This window comes from Bos mutus, chromosome 5, assembly GCF_027580195.1.
Source record: "Bos mutus isolate GX-2022 chromosome 5, NWIPB_WYAK_1.1, whole genome shotgun sequence".
In the NCBI taxonomy this organism is placed as follows: domain Eukaryota; kingdom Metazoa; phylum Chordata; class Mammalia; order Artiodactyla; family Bovidae; genus Bos; species Bos mutus.
Genome location: NC_091621.1, coordinates 90,900,090 through 90,921,143, shown reverse-complemented (window position 1 = coordinate 90,921,143; position 21,054 = coordinate 90,900,090). Strand labels below are relative to the sequence as shown.

Here is a 21,054-nt window from a genome sequence, read left to right as displayed (position 1 = left end):
TGGGGTCATTGTGACCTCAGCAATATGTGAACTGTGAACTACCATTTGTTCAAGCTGGTTTTAGAAAAGGCAGAGGAACCAGAGATCAAATTGCCAACATCCACTGGATCATTGAAAAAGCGAGAGTTCCAGAAAAACATCTATTTCTGCTTTATTGACTATGCCAAAGCCTTTGACTGTGTGGATCACAACAAACTGTGGAAAATTCTGAAAGAGATGGGAATACCAGACCACCTGATTTGCCTCTTGAGAAACCTGTATGCAGATCAGGAAGCAACAGTTAGAACTGGACATGGAACGACTGGTTCCAAATAGGAAAAGGAGTACGTCAAGGCTGTATATTGTCACCCTGCTTATTTAACTTCTATGCAGAGTACATCAAGAGAAATGCTGGGCTGGATGAAGCACAAGCTGGAATCAAGATTGCCAGGAGAAATATCAATCACCTCAGATATGCAGATGACACCACCCTTATGGCAGAAAGTGAAGAAGAACTAAAGCGCCTCTTGAAAGTGAAAGAGGAGAGTGAAAAAGCTGGCTTAAAGTCAACATTCAGAAAACTAAGATCATGGCATCCAGTCTGATAACTTCATGGGAAATAGATGGGGAAACAGTGGAAACAGTGGCAGATTTTATTTTGGGAGGCTCCAAAATTACTGCAGATGGTGACTGCAGCCATGAAATTAAAAGATGCTTATTCCTTGGAAGGAAAGTTATGACCAACCTAGACAGCATATTAAAAAGCAGAGACATTACTTTGTCAACAAAGGTCTGTCTAGTCAAGACTATGGTTTTTCCAGTAGTCATGTATGGATGTGAGAGTTGGACTATAAAGAAAGCTGAGCACAGAAGAATTGATGCTTTTGAACTGTGGTGTTGGAAAAGACTGTTGAGAGTCCCTTGGACAGCAAGGAGATCCAACCAGTCCATCCTAAAGGAGATCAGTCCTGGGTGTTCATTGGAAGGACTGATGTTGAAGCTGAAACTCCAATACTTTGGCCACCTGATGAAGAGCTGACTCATTTGAAAAGTCCCTGATGTTGGGAGAGATTGAAGGCAGGAGGAGAAGGGGACGACAGAGGATGAGATGGATGGCATCACCGACTCAATGGACATGGATTTGGGTAGGCTCTGGGAGTTGGTGATGGACAGGGAGGCCTTGTGTGCTCCAGTTCATGGGGTTGCAGAGTTGGATACAAATGAGCAACTAAACTGAACTGAGGAGGCCCTTGGGCTCCTTTGGCCCCACCACAGTGAAGGCAGGACCTGCAAGGCGAGGGAAGAAGTGAAGGTCATGAGGCAGGTCTGTGAGACCTTGTCCAGGGTTCTGCAGAGAGCCCCTTGATGGCCTTTGGGGCTCGGCCTGCAGTCTAAGGTGGGATGGGATGCAGGAGGGCCTGCCTGCTGATGCACATTTTGTCTTTACTTCTTCCTGTTTTTCTTTCTTCCCCTTGCTCTTCCTTTAATATTACAATTAAAATTTTTTATTTGGAAAAAAAAAAGCAAGCATCCTCATTTGTGGAGATAAGAAGGAAGAAATCTGAGGATGGGCAATAGATGGGACACAAAGCTTGGGTTTTGACATTTTTAGTCTAGATAGCAATTAGTCGTATTACTACAATAGCCAGTAGCCACTAGCCACATTTAAACTTTAATTAAACATTCAATTCCTCAGTTACACTAGCCACACTTCAAGTACGTAATAGCTGCATGTGGCTCAAGGCTACCGCACTGGACATGCAGGCACAGAACATCACCATCCTTGCAGAAAGGTCTAGGGGGCACCACTGTTCTAGAAACTCTTTTATCGAGCACCTGCTTCAGGAAAAGCAATGGTATAAGAACAAGCAGGACCTCCACACTTTGAAGGAACTTTCAGAGAAGAGAAATATTAACAAATAGTAAAACTAGAGTTCAGTATAAAATGTGTTTGTTTGAGAACTGATTCTGTTGGGACAAACTCTAAGAAATGTGGCTTCTTAGAACAGTCCATGCCACCTTGGGCCCCCAGCTCCAATCAACTTGTTTCTATTAAATGCTAGCTCTGTCTGGCCCACAAGAGCTTCCCTTGTGGCTCAGCTGGTAAAGAGTCTGCCTGCAATGCAGGAGACCTGGGTTCAGTCCCTGGGTTGGGAAGATCCCCTGGAGAAGGGAAAGGCTACCCACTCCAGTATTCTGGCCTGGAGAATCCCATGGACTGTATAGGCCAAGGGATCGCAAAGAGTCAGACATGGCTGAGGGACTTTCACTTTCACTGGCCCCAAATGAAAAAGATATGAGGACAAGAAGTGGGAACAGAGAAAAACTCTGAGTCTTCAGTACTTCCACTGGCACCAGGCAACAAAGCAGTAGGAATCAGAAAACCTTTCCCTTAGTCTCCTTGATTTCTTCCTCTTCTCTTCCTCTCTAATCTTTTGTAAGCTGTACTTTAAGTTCTAAGCTACTTGAGGGAGACGTATCTTCTTTTCATATTTTTTGTTTGTGATTTTATCAAAGCAAATGCATTTTCTCAACTATAACTTGAGACAGATGAGTTGTCAAAGGTTTTCTGTTTCATGTACAGTTTTAAGAAGCAGTTTGAATTCTGAAATAATGGCATTTCTGGGATAGTTTATGGGAAAACCAAGGTTGAATATTTATAATTGGGAATGTTTCAGAAAGCCCAGGGTGTACAGTGACCAAACACAGTGCACTCCTGCCGGGCAGTTTAATCACTTCACGCCAATTAAGTATGTCGTGGTTTCACTTTTAGTTACTGTCTTATAATTTCAGAAAGTGTTCGACTTCTACCACCCAAATATAACCTGTCAAATATCAGAGCAGAAAGGATTTTCATCTATACTAGTAGATAACATTTAAAATCTTTCATCAAGGGACTTCTCTGGTGGTCTAGTGGTTGGGAGTTTGCCTTCCAATGCAGGGGCCATGGGTTCGATCCCTGGTCAGGGAACTAGAAGCCCACATGCTACAGGGCCACTAAGCCCATGCATTCCAGCTATTGAAGCCTCGAACTTGGAGCCTGCGTGCTGCAAAGAAAGATCCTGCCTGCAGCAACCAAGAGCCGATGCAGCCAAATAAATATTTTAAAGGAATCTTTTATCAAATTATGGTTTGTCTTAAGCTCTTTTCTAACTTAATTTGATTGATCAGAATTAACAACATTGAGTCAGAAACTGTTAACTGTTATATATATTTGCTGATTGCCAACTGTGTACATGTTTTTATATCTTGATGGTTTCCTGAAAGCAATTTTAGCTATCCAGAAAAACTCAATAATCCCTAATCATATGTATAGTGCCCCTATATGAGGCAAATAAGTGGACTTAAACCCAAGACGCTATTCTATAGGTTGCTTCACTATAAATTTTTTAGAAACATCTGCAGTTTTGCTCAGTCCATATGCTGCTATTAGTGTAACTAAACTTTTACTATGTGAAGCCACAGAGATTTCTCCAGGTGTTTGTTATGGCAGAAATTTTCCTAATTAATAAGTCCTCTATTATTTTTTTATAGTAGAAATAAGGTCAAAATACAGGAACATTTTCATTTAGTGTTTAGACTTGGAGTATCAATAACTCTCATGACAAGGGAGATAAATATCTAAGTGTGCATCAGAAGCATACTGAACATGAGGCTGAGAAAATCTCACGGTACAACAGAGGCGGGGATCAACAGTTGAATCATCTCTCAGGTGAATTCTAAATTCAATGAAGTATTTATGAATCAGAAAAAGGGTTGCTTAGCCAGGTATGGAAAAAAGTCATAAAGCCTCTTGTACTCAAGTTGTCAACTTTTCAAAATAGTTCTGGCCTGAGTTACTGAGAAAGCAAAACTGGGGGATAGGTTCAGTTAAAGCTTCTTTTTAGCTTGTCCACAAACAAGTATCCTTTTTAGTCCAAACGGATAAACACACACCTGGTACATCTGGACAGTTTCACCTTGAAATTCTGTGTAGAGAACATGGTTACCAATTGAATAAAGGCAGCTTATAGTCTTCAACTACTCTGACTTTTCTAAAAACCGCTGCTGCTGCTAAGTCATGTCAGTCGTGTCCGACTCTGTGCGACCCCAGAGATGGCAGCCCACTGGGCTCCTGTCCCTGGGATTCTCCAGGCAAGAATACTGGAGTGGGTTGCCATTTCCCTCTCCAGTGCATGAAAGTGAAGTCACTTAGTCATGTCGACTCTTCTCGACCTCATGGACTGCAGCCTACTAGGCTCCTCCGTCCATGGGACTTCCCAGGCAAGAGTACTGGAGTGGGTTGCCACTGCCTTCTCCGTCTTGTTTTTTAACCACTGTCCATGGCTTGATTCTCAAATATAACAAAAGAAATTTAGATTTGATACTTGCTAATTCTAGTCTTCACTAAGAAAGATAATAAACCAACAATACTAAACATTTATTCCAAATAAATTATGTTTTTAAATTAGTTTTTTAAAGGGGGTGATAACTAAGTTGCAAAGAATATGAGATAAAATTAATACCTTAATTTCCTCCTCTCTAATAACTAAATTTATGTCTGCAAACATAACAGTAGTGTCAAATGTAAGAAAATTTCAAGGGATGTGAAAGCCAGCACTCTCAGCATTGTTTTAATATATGAGTGTGCTACACAGTGTTTCGGAGAAGGCAATGGCACCCCTCTCCAGTACTCTTGCCTGGAAAACCCCATGGACAGAGGAGCCTGGTAGGCTTGCAGTCCATGGGGTCGCTAAGGGTCGGACACGACTGAGCAACTTCACTTCACATTCAGTGTTTCAGGAAAAATCAAAAGGCGTCAGCATTAAAGGAAAGCCTCTGTCTTTGCACAGGGACACTGACAACTTCTAACAGTGCATCTGCCACAATGCTGGGCTGTAGTCACCTCTACCAGATGCAAAGGTGCCACAGTAACAGTGCCTTGTCTTCAGCCTGAGCTGGCTCGACATGCTTCCAATAAAGACTAGCATGACACCTAGCACGGCGCACAATGCAGGGGTTGGGGCACCAGCTCTTCACGCAGCTGAAAATCTGCATGTAACTTACAGTCAGCTGGCCCCCTCTATTTGCAGATCCTCCACATGCATGGATTCAACTAACCCTGAATTGTGTAGTAGAGCAGGATTTACTACTGGGGAAAAAACCACATGTAAGTGGACCTCACAGTTAAAACCTGTGCTGTTCAAGGGTCAACTCTACATGTTTGCTAAATGATGGATTTAAGATGCAAATACAAACTTCAGCCCACATCACTGGCTTTACTGGTATAGGTGTTTATGTGCTCATCATGTTCCAAAAGGAATTACAGCAACTAAAATATATGCATAAAATATGATAAAGATGAATTGAGAATAAATAAGAAGAAAAGTTGCAGCATGGTAAGTGGATAAGATGGAGCCAGCAAGCATGGATTTGACAACTTCACCTTCCCTGTGTAAAATTTAAAAAGTGCATGTTATCTTCCTGTACTTTTTACAGGAAGAAATATGTCATTTAATTTGTTGTATTTTCTTTTCTAAAAGTATTCGGAATAATAAGTAAATTGGATTTTTCCTAATGAAGGGTCTGGGAACTTGAAATCCATGTTTTGGATCAAGAAAACATTTTCAGTTCCAGAAATTGTTGTTTAGGATAAACATCAGGAGAAGACAAGACAGTGCAGACTCTAGACTCAAGATAAGTGAAATCTAGGCGAGGCAGAGAAAAGTGTCTTCACAGATTGACCTGAGTGGGGCGTGGGGGACAGCAGTCAGTAAAAGTGCACCTGAGAGATGCATCATGGGACCAGAGGAACACAACCCACACGACTCCTGTATTCAAACAAACAAACAGAAACAGAGAGTACAGGTATAAAGTGTCTAGCTCAGACACCCCGAGTTCACTTACCTATTGCTTGAGCTAAGGCTATGACAACCTCCTGGCAAGTTGTGACCTCGGTGACCCCACAAACAATCCTCTGAACTCCGTCCACCCATACTTTAAGTTCCATGGTGCCCCAGCCAGTCACCCGAGGGCCCTGAGACTGGTCATCAAGCTGTCAGGTCATGTCTCTGGCCACGAAAACACGGAAAAGGCAGAGACTGTGTAGTCAGCTAAAAAGAGGAAAAAACAGTGTTAAGAAAACAAATCTTAACATTTCTTCTAATAAGTAAATGTTACCAAAACAAATTTTAATACAGCATAGTCCTACCACCGTTAATGGCCATGGGCTTACTTATTCACAGAACCTAACTGAATTGAGTAGTGTAAATACGACCACGGCCACCTTTCATGACATCTCATGGTACTACCATCTTCATGATTAGAATATTACTCATAACATAACATTACTCTCCACTGACTAAAGGAAATCGTATTTACTTGCCTAAGCCCTTTTGCTCAATTACAAACTATTAATTAAAAAAAATTTCATTAGGATAATTTCTGAGGTTAAAAAAAAGAAAAAAGTTTTTTCTGGTCATTTTAGAAATCATAATTGAACCAGCTTCTGTGGCCTTGCCAACATTTGTAAAGATATCTTCCTAAGGTTATGTAATCCTTTGACTGAAGCTTCCCGTGTATGAGCTACTTGCCCTCTTCCTATTTATTTAACAAGAGTTAGATAATTGCCTTAAATTAAAAAGTTATTCCAATAATGTAAACCTCAATCTTTTTGTTTTACTTGTTGTGCTTCCCCAGTGTTTGATATTTTATTTAGCTGCATAAATAAAGTGAGACAGAAAATTTTACATTCTCATACGGTCAAATCAAATGCCTTGATTTCTTCTACTGATTAGAAGTTATTACTACCCTACTAAAAATCAATCACATGCAATTCTTTTTCCTGTGGGTTTTTAAAAACTCAACTGTTCCTGTGTTTAATAAAAATCCTTAGTCAGTCTACAATTTGTTTGCCCATTGTCATCTTCCTATTTCTTTGCTGTTTTTAAAAAAGAATGTTAAAGTTTATGACATGTAATAAAGATTGATTTAATTAAAGAAAACATTTAAATTTGTTTAATGGTTTACAATGGCACTGGCATTTCAGGATTAATTACTTATCAAAAAACTTATTTAAAAAACAATACAACTTTTCCTACAAAATATTAACTTAGTCCTTGCACATTCTCTTATAGGACCTAAGACAGTTCTAGGTCACCTGGTCACCCGGGCAGAGTCAGAAACACGTGAAATGAAGGAGAATAAACCTAATTAGTTTTTCTAGAGAAGGTACAAAATATTTTCTGTCATCCTGAAAACAAGGGGAAGAAAGACTTGAGGTTCCCAGTATGCTGCTTCAGGTCTCTGACTCCACTGTAGCCAAGATGGCTTCACAAATCCTCTTTCTGCCCAGAGAAAGGGCCATTTGCCTGCAACAAGCTGATTCCCATATCTGTGTTCCCTCATTTACAAAGTAATGTAAGATGTTAAAATTTCTGGGGAAATAGGGTTCCAAAGCCAAGGAAATGTAAGAATTCCAGTAGATAAAGCCTGAAAAGTTCCTTTGCCGCTAGACTTCCTGGAACATTATATAAGCTGGTGTACATACCAGATTTCAAACAAGAGGTTTATATGCTACTCTTCCTAATCTATTTAGAGACCACTTATAGAAAGGAAACCTAAGAGTTCTGACTTAAATAAGATTGAGTTCCTTTTCTGGTAGGTACTCTATTTCCTAAAAATAGAATAGGGATTATTTGTTTTGGGATAAATTAAGATGAAAAGTAGTCAAACATTAATATATTGTATTACATTAATACATTTAAATTATTTTATTAAAAATAAAAAAACAGCTGAATTTTTAAAGCTGAAATAAAACATATTTAATACATAGTCCCTTATGTTTCATTTAAAGATTAAACTTGGACCTAATTAAAAGCTTTTGCCCAGCAAAGGAAACCATCAACAAAACAAAAAGACAACTTACTGAATGAGAGAAAATATTTGCAAATAATATGGCTGGTAAAAGATTAATATCCAACATATATAAATAGTTCATACAACTCAACATTAAAAAAACAAACACTTCAATTTAAAAAAATAGGCATAAGAATTGAATAGACATTTTTCCAAAGAGGAAATGGAGATGTCCAATAGGCACATGAAAAGATGCTCAACATCACTAATCATTAGGAAAATGCTAATCAAAAATCACAAGAAGATACCACCTCACACCTGTCCGAAAGGCTATCATTAAAAAGAACACAAATGACAAATGTTGGCCAGGATGCAGAGAAAAGGGAAGCCTCACGCACTGTTGGTGGGAATGTAAACTGGTGCAGCTACTGTGGAAAAACAGTATGGAGGTTTCTCAAAAAAACTAAACAAAGAACTACTATACGACCCAGCAATTCCACTTCTGGGTATATATCTGAAAAAACCAAAAATGCTAATTTGAAAAGATACATGCACCCCAATGTATGTAGCAGATAGTCAAGATATGGAAGCAACCTAAGTGTCCATCAACAGATAAATGGATAAAGAAGATGTGGTGTATATATCCAACGAACTACTCAGCCATTAAAAATAATGAAATTCTGCCTTTTGCAGCAACATGGACAAACTCGCTATGCTAAGTGAAGTAAGTCAGAGAAAGACAAATACTATATATCACTTACATGTGGAATCTAAAAAAAAATACAATAAACTAGTGAATATGAAAAAAAAAGAGGAGATACCCAGAGAACACACTAGTGGTTACTAGACGTGGGGGACAATATAGATGGGGAGTGGCTGGTACAAACTATTGGACATAAGACAGGCTCAAGGATGTTGTACAACACTGGGAATATAGCCAATATTTTGCAATAATTGTAAATGGAAATAAAACTTTAAAGTATTAAAATTTTAAACATTATAAAAGTAAATAATTATTTTTAAAAAGATTAAACTTGGGAAAACTAACAAGAAAGACAGCAGATCTCATTAAAAGTCCTCCTCTCCCACCCCAGGAAGCTTGTTGTTTAGAAGAAACCTCTGAGGTTCATTATTAAGTTCCATAAAGGTTTTAGTATACCATCACATATTTTCCTTTCTGCATTATTATCTTTTCACCTTGAATTTTTAATCATTAACTGAATACAAATGAACATAAGACATATACATCTGTTAAATATCACAGAGTATAGTAACGTTGTGGGAAAACACAGAGCATAAATAATACTGCTTAATTAATATAAACTTCAGGGTATTTATCCTCTTGATCAGAGACGTCCTACCACAGTTCATCATTGCGAAGATCAGCATCTGCGTTTTTAACACTGCTAATAATATCTTTCAGATTCTTAAGAAGGGTAGGAAACACCCTTATGGATCAGATCAAAGAACCATGTGGTCCCAAATCCTGTTGCAGGAGGATCACTTTGCTTTTGTCAAGTTTGGAGCTATACTGACAATCATCCCTTCCTTTCCTTATGATCAGGGTTACTCATGAGAGTCATTTGAAAAATATCTTCCAAGCAGAAGCCCCAGGTACTCTCTTTTAAAAGCTGCAACCCTGTTCTTTCCTTTATACCCTCTGAGTCCAACTCTTAAGCTCTGCTCCCAGAACTAGACTAGAGGGGAAAATGGAAGTCCTACACTGTAGGTGCGTGTGGTGGATTGGTCATCATTGGAACTAAAAACTCAAGAAGCAGAAGGACCATAGCATCTTAATTGGAATCTGGAATACATTTTTTCCATGGAAACAGTGATGTAGGTAGAAGTAAGGTTCTACTGCAGAGTTGTTATTGTTTTCATTGTGAGGTTTTTATATTCAAACCACTATTATTTTAATAATTTTTATAATGAAGAACTAGGTTTATTCAGTAACTTGCAACTGGGGAGCAAGTATTCTTTCAGCTAAGAAGCATTTATTATCTTAAAAGTTGATTGGACCCATGTACTTACAGTCCACTAATCTATGACAAAGAAGGCAAGAATATACAATGGAGAAAAGACAGTCTCTTCAACAAGTAGTGTTGGGAAAGCCAGACAGCTACATATAAATCAAATAAATTAGAACATTCCCTTACACCATATACAAAACTACATTCAAAATGGTTTAATTATAAATTTAAGACATGACACCATTAAATTCCTAGGACAGAACATAAGCAAAACATTCTCTGGGACAAACTGTAGCAATGTTTTCTTAGATCAGTCTGCCAAGGCAAAAGAAATAAAAGCAAAAATAAGTGGGACCTAATCAAACTTAATGGGCTAGGTTTGTGGTTCACTCGTAAAGAACTCGCCTGCCAATGCAGGAGCTGTGGGTTCGATCCCTGGTCTGGGAAGATACCGCTGGAGAAGGAAATGGCAACGGCAACCTTACTCCAGTATTCTTGCCTAGAAAAACCTCATGGACAGAGGAGCCTGGTAGGCTACAGTCCCTGGGGTGTTAAGAGTAGGATGTGACTTAGTGACTGAACAACAATCAAACTTTAAAATTTCTGCACAGCAAAGGAAATCATCAACAGAACAAAAACACAACCTACAGATTGGTGGGAAATACTTGCAAACGATGCAATAGACAAGGGGTTAACTTCCAAAATGTACAAATAGCTTGTACAACTCAATATAAAAAATATGAACCCAATCAGAAAACGGGCAGAAGACCTAAACAGACATTTCTCCAAAGAAGACAAACAGCTGGCCAACAGGTAAGCAAAAAGATGCTCGACACTGCTGATTATTAGAGAAATGCAAATCAAAATCACAACAGGGTATCACCTCACATGGGTCAGAATAGCTATCATCATTCTATAAATAGTAAATGCTGGAGAGTGTGTGGAAAAAAGGGAACCTTCATACACTGTTGGTGTAGTAGCTGTAGTAGCAGTGTTAGTCTCTTAGTTGTGTCCGACTCTTTTGCGACCCCATGGACCACAGCCTGCCAGGCTTCTTTGTCCACGGAATTCTCCAGGCAAGATTACTGGAGTGGGTGACCATGCTCTTCCCCAGGGCATCTTCCTGACCAGGGCTGGTACTGGGTCTCCTGCACTGCAGGCAGGCTCTTTACCATCTGAGCCATGAGGGAAGTCTAACACTGCTGGGAATGTAAATTGGTGCAGTTACTATGGAAAATAATAGAGATTCCATAAAAAACCAGAGCTACCACTCCACTCCTGGGTATATATCTGGAAAAAAATGGACACTCTAATTTGAAAAGATATATATGTTTTCTTTGTATGTTCATACCCCCAAATGTTCACAGCAGCAGTACTTATAATAACCAATACATAGGAACAACCCAAATGCCCATCAACAGACAACTGGCTTAAGAAGATGTGATATACATATATACAGTAGCATATTACTCAGCCATAAACAAAAGGATGAAATATTGCCATTTGCAGCAACATAGATGGACCTGGAAAATATTATTCTTAGTGAAGTCAGACAAAGACAAATAATTGTATGGTATCACTTATATGTGGAATCTCAAAAATGATACAAATAAATCTGCATACAAAGTAGGAACTGACTTACAGACACAGAGAACAAACTTATGGTTACCGAAGAAGGGAGGGAGGGAGGGAGAAATTAGGAATATGGGATTAACAGATACAAACTGCTATAAATAAAATAGATAAGCAACAAGGATTTACTGTATAGAACAAGGAATTATATTCAGTATTTTGTAATGACCTATGTGTGTGTGCTAAGTCGTTTCAGTACGACCCTCTGGACCGTAGCCCACCAGGCTCCTCTGTCCATGGGATTCTCCAGGCAAGAATACTGGAGTGGGTTGCCATGCTCTCCTCCAGGGGAATCTTCCTGACCCAGGGACCCAACTTGTGTCTCTTATGCCTCCTGCATTGGCAGGTAGGTTCTTTTCCACTAGCACCACCTAGATCTATAATGGACTATAATCTGAAAAAAAAAAAAAAAACAAAACCCAAAACACTGAATCACTTTGCTGTACTCCTGAAACTAACACAGTATTGTACATCAACTATACTTCAATTTAAAAAATGTCTATTGGAATTAAGCACCTAAATTTGTGGAGACATATTACCCCAAGACCAGTGCTTTTAATAAACAATTACATTCAATCCTCATTACTTGTGGATTCCTTATTTGTGAATTCACCCACTCACTAAAATTTATTTGTAACCCCAAATTCACACGTGTGGTACTTTCATGGTCACTCACAGACATGTATAAAGAGGTGAAAAATTGGGAGTTGCCTGGCTTACACGTTCCCCGATGGGGTTGGGCAAAATCAGTGCTGTCTTATTTCAGCTTCCATTCTGTCAACAAATGTCCTTTTCTCAGTCTATATATAGGGTCATATTTTGCATTTTTGTAGTTTCTGTTGGTGACTTCACTGTTTAAAAAAGTCCCCACGCACTGTGCTGAAGTGCTGTCTAGGGTTCCTAAGGGCATGAAGGCTCTGATGTGACCTAGAGAAAAATACACATTGTTAGGTAAGCTTTGTTCAGGCATGTATTATAGTGCTGCTGACTGTGAATTCAATGTTGGTGAATCAATGACATATATTAAACAAAGTGTCTTTAATGGAAAAACACATAAAACAAGGTGATATACTATCAGTTGATGAAACCGTTGTGACCAAGTTCAGTTCAGTTCAGTCGCTCAGTCGTGTCCGACTCTTTGCGACCCCATGAGTCACAGCATGCCAGGCCTCCCTGTCCGGCTCTTGCCAATGACGAGAACTGATGGCGCATCTCTAAATGATATAACTTCCTTGTGATAGCAACCATCAAACTGTTGAGCAAACCTCATCACTCCCTGGACACTGCACACAAGCATACACTAGCTTACTGCCAACTTTAACATTTCTTTTCTTGTTAGCTTTCTTCAAGACCTGACATTACTGCATATCAAAGAATTCTGTGTAAAAATAGTATACAGATAAACTGGGTTACAATAAAAGTTTCATGATCAAACTAATTACTTTAGTTAAGTCAAACACTGATGCTGGCCGCTAGCTCTTTCTGCATCACAGAGAAAGAGATTCAGCACAATGAACACAATATATATTCTGAATAGTACTTATAAGAACTATTAATAACCAGATACTAAAATTCTCCTTTGTGTAAAAAATTGGTAAAAAAAAAATAACTAAAAGAGTTCATATTGGCTCATTCTAAAACTAATTTGATGTGAGAATTCAATGAAACTGTATAGAATAACTGCTACCAACTAAAAAAGTAATAACTTCTTAATGTTCAAATATTACTGATGTAAGAAGTGTCTATGGGTGCCTGCTGTCTGCAGAAACGGGAAAAGAACTGAAGAGAAAACCAGCCTGGAGAGCACGACAGGATGAAGTATAATGTGAGAGGAGAGAGAGATAGTGAAAACACACTAGAGGAAAGGAAGGTGATGGGAAGCCAGATTTGGCAGATAGAGGTAAGAGTCCTTGGAAAGCTGCCTCAGACGCCAGTCAAAGGTTACTTTAATCAAACCCATTTTTTCACTATAATGCAGTTCTGTAAATGGTGTCACAGAAAGTGGGTTGTTATAAAACGGTACACGAGGTCAAGAGTGGAGTTAAGGAAGATGACCTTAGTAACATAAATAAGCGTCTCCCAAAATGAATTCTGGATGAAGCACAAGCTGGAATTATGATTGCCGAGAGAAATATTACTACCTTCAGATACACAGATGACACCACTCTTATGGCAGAAAGCAAAGGAGAACTAAAGAGCTTCTTGATGAAAGTGAAAGAAGAGAGTGAAAAAGTTGGCTTAAAACTCAACATTCAGAAAACGAAGATCATGACATCCGGTCCCATCACTTCATGGGAAACAGATGGGGAAATAATGCAAACAGTGACAGACTTTATTTTTGGGGGGCTCCAAAATCATTGCAGATGGTGACTGCAGCCATGAAATTAAAAGACGCTTGCTCCTTGGAAGAAAAGCTATGACCACTCTAAACAGCATAATAAAAAGCAGAGTATGGCAAAACCACTACAATATTGTAAAGTAATTAGCACCCAATTAAAAAAAAAAAAGCAGCAGAGACATTACTTAACCAACAAAAGTCCCTTAGTCAAAGCTATGGTTTTTCCAGTGGTCATGTATAGATATGAGAGTTGGACTATGGAAAAAGCTGAGCGCTGAAGAATTGATGCTTTTGAATTGTGGTGTTGGAGAAGACTCTTGAGAGTCCCTTGGACTACAAGGAGATCCAACCAGTCAAATCCTAAAGGAAATCAGTCCTAAATATTAATTGGAAGGACTGATGCTGAAGCTGAAACTTAATTCCTTGGCTACCTGATGTGAAGAACTTACTCACTGAAAAAGCCCTGATGCTGGGAAAGATTGAAGGCAGGAGGAGAAGGGGACGACAGAGGATGAGATGGTTGGATGGCATCACTGATGTGATGGACATTTGAGTCGGAGCTTGAGATGGAGTTGGAGTTTTGAGTAGGCTCTAGGAGTTGGCAATGGACAGGGAAGCCTGGTGTGCTGCGGTCCATAGGGTCACAAAGAGTTGGACACAAATGAGCGACTGAACATAGCAACCTACTCCAGTACTCTTGCCTGGAAAATCCCATGGGTGGAGGAGCCTGGTAGGCTGCAGTCCGTGGGGTCACTAGGAGTTGGACACGACCGAGCGACTTCACTTTCACTTTTCACTTTCATGCATTGGAGAAGGAAATGGCAACCCACTCCAGTATTCTTGCCTGGAGAATCCCAGGGATGGGGAGCCTGGTGGGCTGCCGTCTATGGGGTAGTACAGAGTCGGACACAACTGAAGCGACTTAGCAGCAGCAACAGATCGACTGAACTGCACTGAAAATTAATTCTTGAGAATGGCAGTCCTGAGAGACGCACCATGGGAAATAAAGTCTTCCAGTTCAGTAATTTTGGGAAACTTCTCATAACATGTCATCTCTGGGAGACAAAGGTTCTGATAACCTATGGTAGAGAAACTAGTCAAACTCTGTTAAACTCACTCAGTGACTTAGCATGGGGGGTGGGGGGAAGGTGAGCAGTGGAATTGGCCACAATGCCTATAAAAAGTCTTTATTTTATACTATAGGATGCAAACTACTAGCTTTTAGAAAATATGCCTATGTATAAGAATAAGATTTCTGCCCACTCTTTAATGTATTTTGAGGCACTCAGAAGTGGTGATGGATACGCTGTTGGAAGTTTTACTTGTAGGAACAATAAAGGACAAATGAGAAAATTTAATAGAACCCTTGCTTTCTCTTTTGCTTATAAAAAAAAAAGTCTTCATTCCCACAACAAAGTCATCTCTTCTAAAGATGAGCTTTATATTGTTTCTTTTCAGACACCTGTCTAAATCATAGAATTTTTTTTAATAGTATGTTTTTAAAAGTTTATAATGCAAGTACTACGTGTGTATTAACTATTAAATCCAATAAACCCATACTCTTTCCTCTATTACTCATCATGCTCAGGTCACAGCATTCAAACACATGCAGTGAGCTAATACTTCCCAAACATGACATGGGCATGTGACCACTCTGCAACCATGGCCAGGAGTGGTGAGTACTAACTGCCTGCCAAGCCCAGTGTATCACGCCTCATTTGTCCCTCACAGCACAGTTCTCCGAGTTTGGTATCACTCATCTTCTTTTAAAGGTGAAAACACCGAGTCTCAGAAAGCTTAAATAACTAACCCTCTTGAGGTCATGAACCTAGTAATTTGGGGGCATATATTCACAACTGGGGTGAATAAAGAAACCAAGAAATGAATAAGGCTAGTCTCCTTAAAAGGATTCACCGTAGAAGGCAATGGCACCCCACTCCAGTACTCTTGCCTGGAGGGTCCCCTGGACGGAGGAGCCTGGTGGGCTGCAGTCCATGAGGTCGCTAGGAGTCGGACACGACTGAGCGACTTCACTTTCACTTTTCACTCTCATGCATTGGAGAAGGAAATGGCACCCACTCCAGTGTTCTTGCCTGGAGAATCCCAGGGATGGGGAGCCTGGTGGGCTGCCCTCTATGGGTTCGCACAGGGTCAGACACGACTGAAGCGACTTAGCAGCAGCAGTACCTAAATAAATGCTCTTAAAATGTCCTAAATTACACTAAGAAATCTCATCTGTCATCTCTTGGAAATTTACTTCTAGTAACAAACAACAATGGGACAGTAGGCACAAATCTGCCATTCCAGGAGAAAGAGGAGGCAAATTAACTATTAATAAACCGTGCTAAGAGACTACAGTTTTAGTTCAGAGAACCTATGGTAAATAAATCTGCATTTCAGCAAAATAAGTGTTTCATCACATTTATTTTTCAGCGCCAACAAATTATTCCTCCAGTTTTAGAAAATTATGTTGACATTTATTTTACAGAGTCCCTAAATAAAATATGCTTGCCTGTTTGTGATGATTTTTAACTCTTGCTTTAAATATAAAGCAAAGCTTCTTAGATATTTCTGGCATTTCCTTAAATTCACACTATTAAAAACTACTTCCTGGAATAAGCCACTTTTTTCAAGGGAATATTGATCAGGGTGATAGCATACTGAGATTCAAATCCTGAATATATCACTTCAACCAAGATGCATAACTTCTCAAGTGACATTTGTGAGAAATAGAATGCCTTAAAAAAAAAGTCATTGATATTAAAATACTGATCCTTCTACTAAGAACTATCTTTTTTAAAAATTAAAAATTTTAAATAAACATATCTAGCAACCTCAGTTTTTTCTTTAGCATGAAATTTGAAGTTTCTTATTGAAAGCTCATTTCCAGATATCTTATTGACAACTATATTTTTCTGAATCAAATATAAGGTTAAACCCATATCTATGATTTTGAAATGGAGACTTCTCCCACACCGAGAGGTGTAAACCAACAGGTCATAGAGCAGTTATCGAAAATCTTTTAGGAGTACAGTACTTTGCCAGGACAGTACTTATATATGAACTAACAATTTGGGTAGATTTCGACCTGTGAATTGAAGCTCTGAATAAGAAACACAGGATTTTTATGTAATAATTATAATTCAAGAAAAAGCAAAATCTTTAATTACCCATTTTCGAGAACAGATGTTTTTCCAGTAACCAAAGTTCATCTCAAAAGCAAGCTCTTCTAAATAACTCCTTTTATCAGTCTAATATACTGACATCACCAAAAAGTAATTTATTCCCTAATCCTCTCAAAATGGTTACCATTTGTAAAATCATTCTAATACCCCATGGAAACACAAAGACATGTTTATTAGCTTGAAGTCTTTGACTTCTGGCTAACAGAATACTCATAAGGGAAGTGTTCTGCTTTGGAATTTAACCTGGAAATTCGCATCTTGAAAAAGATCACAGGAGAAGCCAGGGAGCTACGGGAGGCATGAGACAAAGGCCACTTGGTTAGTCTGAAGGCATGTCATCAAAATGATGGAAATGAACCAAGACCAACACACAAAAATGAACAATTCAGTCTTGGGACCTCTAAGATCCTCTACAGCCCTGACTGTAAGCCAATTCCTGATGGCTGAAATCTTCCAAGTGGTAGTAAGCCTGAGTCAGCTTCATCTGGAATGCCACCATTCTGCACGAATGCTACTAACCTCAACACACGCATCTTTCTTCTTTTTGTCTGTTGTTCCAGCCTTGCCATATTTTCCCTTTTAAGTCACAAGCCTTCCAATGTCACTCAAAAATAGAATCTGGCTGTACAGGGTGAGGTCTCAAGGAAGCTGTGGATTCCTTACACCTAGACATGCCAGCGAGGGATGGCCACATGATAGTGCATTCTCTAGACATATAAGGGCACTCACTTCAGAGAGTTCACTGAAACCAGATGCACAGGTATCTTGCTTTTCAGAGCTAGCAATCTGCTGTCCAAGAACTAGTATAATCAGTTCACTGAACACAGAAGGCTGAGGTCTGGCTAAACTTTATCATTTGATCAAGGTCACATGGATAGACACTAACTAATCTCTGGAGTAATATCAATTTAGATTATTCTGAAAACTGAAATTAAATAATTAAACTTAACACATATTGAGATAAATTAAGTGCCCAATATAGAAGATGTTGAGGGAGCTGCTCCTGTTAAGAACTCTAATGAAAACAGTTGGACCATAAAATGGGGGTTGCCACTGACATAAGAAAATTAGCATGAAAAAACTGTATGTTGCTTGTTTTTGCCAATTTTCTTAAATGTTCATGGAAGGTGGAATGGTGCGTGTCCTTACAACTTGATTTTACTGGTTAAAAAATCTAAAAGTATAAAAATAATACACCATTGGGTTCCACTTTGTGCTGCTGTATTATTGAAAAAAGAAACATAAAGTCATCTGTTTTGAGATGGCTAATAAACATGTGAAAAGATGCTGAACACCACTCATTAGAGAAATGCAAATCAAAAATACAATGAGGTATCATCTCACACCAGTCAGAATGGTCATCATCAAAAAGTCTACAAACAACAAATGCTGTAGAGGGTATAGAGAAAAGGGAACCCTCTTGCACTGTTGGTGGGAATGCTAATTGATACAGCCACTATGGAGAACAGTATGGAGATTCCTTTAAAAAAACTAGGAATAAAACTACCATATGACCTAGCAATTCCACCACTGGGCATACACCCTCAGGAAACTATAATTGAAAAAAAAAAATGTACCCACCCCAATGTCGTTCATTGCAGTGCTATTTACAATAGCTAGGACTGGTGGCTCAGACAGTAAAGAATCAATATATTGAAACATATGCACTGCTGCTGCTAAGTCGCTTCAGTCATGTCCGACTCTGTGTGACCCCACAGACGGCAGCCCACCAGGGTCCCCCGTCCCTGGGATTCTCCAGGCAAGAACACTGGAGTGGGTTTGCCATTTCCTTCTCCAATGCATGGAAGTAAAAAGTGAAAGGGAAGTCGCTCAGTTGTGTCCGACTCTTCGCGACCCCTGGACTGCAGCCCACCAGGCTCCTTCATCCATGGGATTTGCCAGGCAAGAGTACTGGAGTGGGGTGCCATCACCTTCTCCAACTGCCCTATGTAAAAGAGACAGCCAGTGGGAATTTGCTGTATGATGCAGGGAACCCAGAGCCAGTGCTCTATGACAACTTAGAGGGGTGGGAGCGGGTGGGAGGTGGGGGGAGGTTTAAGAGGGAAGGGACAAGTGTATGCCTGTGGCTGTTAAATGTTGATGTATAGCAGAAACTATCACAATACGGAAAAGTAATTATCCTCCAATTAAAAATAAAATAAAAAAATTAAAAAGTCATCCGTTTTACAGTTATACCTTCTGTAGATGTCCCAGTCTAGCCTGTGACACTTTAGAGGTAGCTTCAGGCATGTGTGTAGAGCCACCTTCTGTTGGAGCTCTCAGGACCAGGAAAGGTATCACACTCTCCAAGTCTTAATATGAAAACCCGGAATTCTGGAATCAGTTAAATCATGCTTTTTATTACATATGTTATTCATGGCTCTCCTTTAAGTTTATTAGAAAACCGGCAGTGAGCAATAATGGAACAATGTATTTCCACTAAAACAGTCACTGAAAACGTGAGACTTTAAAAGACAGATTGAAGTACAAATAGATTTGTGCTGTGTGCTGTGCTTAGTCGCTCAGCTGTGTCTGACTTTTTGTGGCCCCGTGGACTGTAGCCCGCCGGGCTCCTCTGACAGTGGGGATTCTCCAGGCAAGGATACTGGAGTGTGTTGCCATGCCTTCCTCCAGGGGAACGTCCCAACCCAGGAATCAAACCGGGCTCTCCTGCATTGCAGGTGGATTCTTTACCAGCTGAGATATCGGGGAAGCCCAGATTCATGCTATTTCTCCTTAAATAGATACCAAAGTGTAAATATATATCAAGGTACCTCAATTGTAAACCAAACACTGCAAATGAAAGCATGTCTTTGTTACTTAATCTAGCAACAACAATAATGAACAGCTAACACTTACTGAACCCTTACTATGTGAGAGATGCAAAGCTAAGTGTGTATATATTTACATGTATCATATATGTAATAAATGTGTGTATATAAAATTTTATTTAATCCTTTTGATACTCATCTATGTGGCATGAATTATTATGAAACAAATGAGGAAACTGAGGCATAGAGGAATCAGTAACTAGGCCAGAGTCACTAAACCAGCATGTGGCAGATCCTTATCTGATAATACTCATAACTACTAAAAAATTTATTTGTACTGGAGCGCCCTCACCTGGGCAGTTAAAGGCATGGCCAATCACTGCCACTGCTGGAGGGGTGCAAGCTCAGAGGGTCACCAGGAGATCCATCTGAGGAGGCTGTCAGAGCCCGGGAGGCACGGGGCTGTGTCTGTCACTGCGCCAGGGACGGTGCCCGGGGACCACTGCCCCTGCGCGGGCCCGAGAGCCGTTTGCATGAAGACCCTGGATCCTGACCCCTCAGGATGCTGAACCCACCAGAACTGGAAGTGAGCCTGAGCCAGGGGGTGAACAACAAACCTTTGGTTTGAAGGGGCCTTGAGGTTTCAGCATCCTGAAAGACTTCAGCTACCCATTTCTAAGTGTCAAAAGTATCTGCAGAGTCCCAGGCAGAAGGTGTCAGCCAGTTTCCCAATGCGAGCCACCATTCAGTTCTACAACAATGAGTAGCAGGAGGAAGACACCCAGCCCTCCCACCCCCAGTTCGAGGAGGCCCAGAAAGAAAGAGCAGAGACAGGTCGATGAACCCAGGATGGCAATCTGGAGGCCACAGTGGCTCAGCGGTTAAGGGTCAAGTCCCCGACTCTGTCCCTCCAGCGGGTGCTGTGTGGCCCTCATCCAAATAAGTCAGTTTCTCCTGCACCACACCCACCTCCCACCACACCCACCTCCCGTGTGCCCTGGGGGACAGCTGTGGGGGACTGCCATGCCAGGACACGTTGTGTTCCCACGGGCTGTACAAGGACATAACTGTCTGTGGTCAACACCCGAAACATGGCAAGACAGGGCCTTCACTCATCCTTCTCCTGGTGAGTCTTTGTGCTTCATTCATACCTTTGAGAAAGGATTCTAGGACCATGAGGTTTGCATCCCAAGAGTTATTTATTGGTTGGGGCCAATTTTCAAGGTGCCTTCAGTAATGTCACTGTGCTGATCAAATGACAAATCATTCCATGCCGATTAGTAACCCACCCATGCCTCTCAATTAACCTGAGACCCCTTATTGGACTATTTCTGCTTCTATAA

At 40.1% G+C, this 21,054-nt stretch overlaps 1 protein-coding gene across 9 annotated transcripts in view; it reads right to left on the bottom strand.

Moving 5' to 3' along the window:
• RASSF8 (Ras association domain family member 8) overlaps positions 1 to 21,054 on the bottom strand; it is a 137,919-nt gene that overhangs the window by 15,967 nt on the left and 100,898 nt on the right. For all 9 annotated transcript variants that reach the window (XM_070371225.1, XM_070371222.1, XM_070371226.1 and 6 more), the window contains one exon: positions 5,866 to 6,071. In XM_070371225.1, the coding sequence (XP_070227326.1) occupies positions 5,866 to 5,968 (103 nt within the window). In that variant the 5' untranslated portion in view covers positions 5,969 to 6,071. The remainder of the gene's footprint in view (positions 1 to 5,865; positions 6,072 to 21,054) is intronic.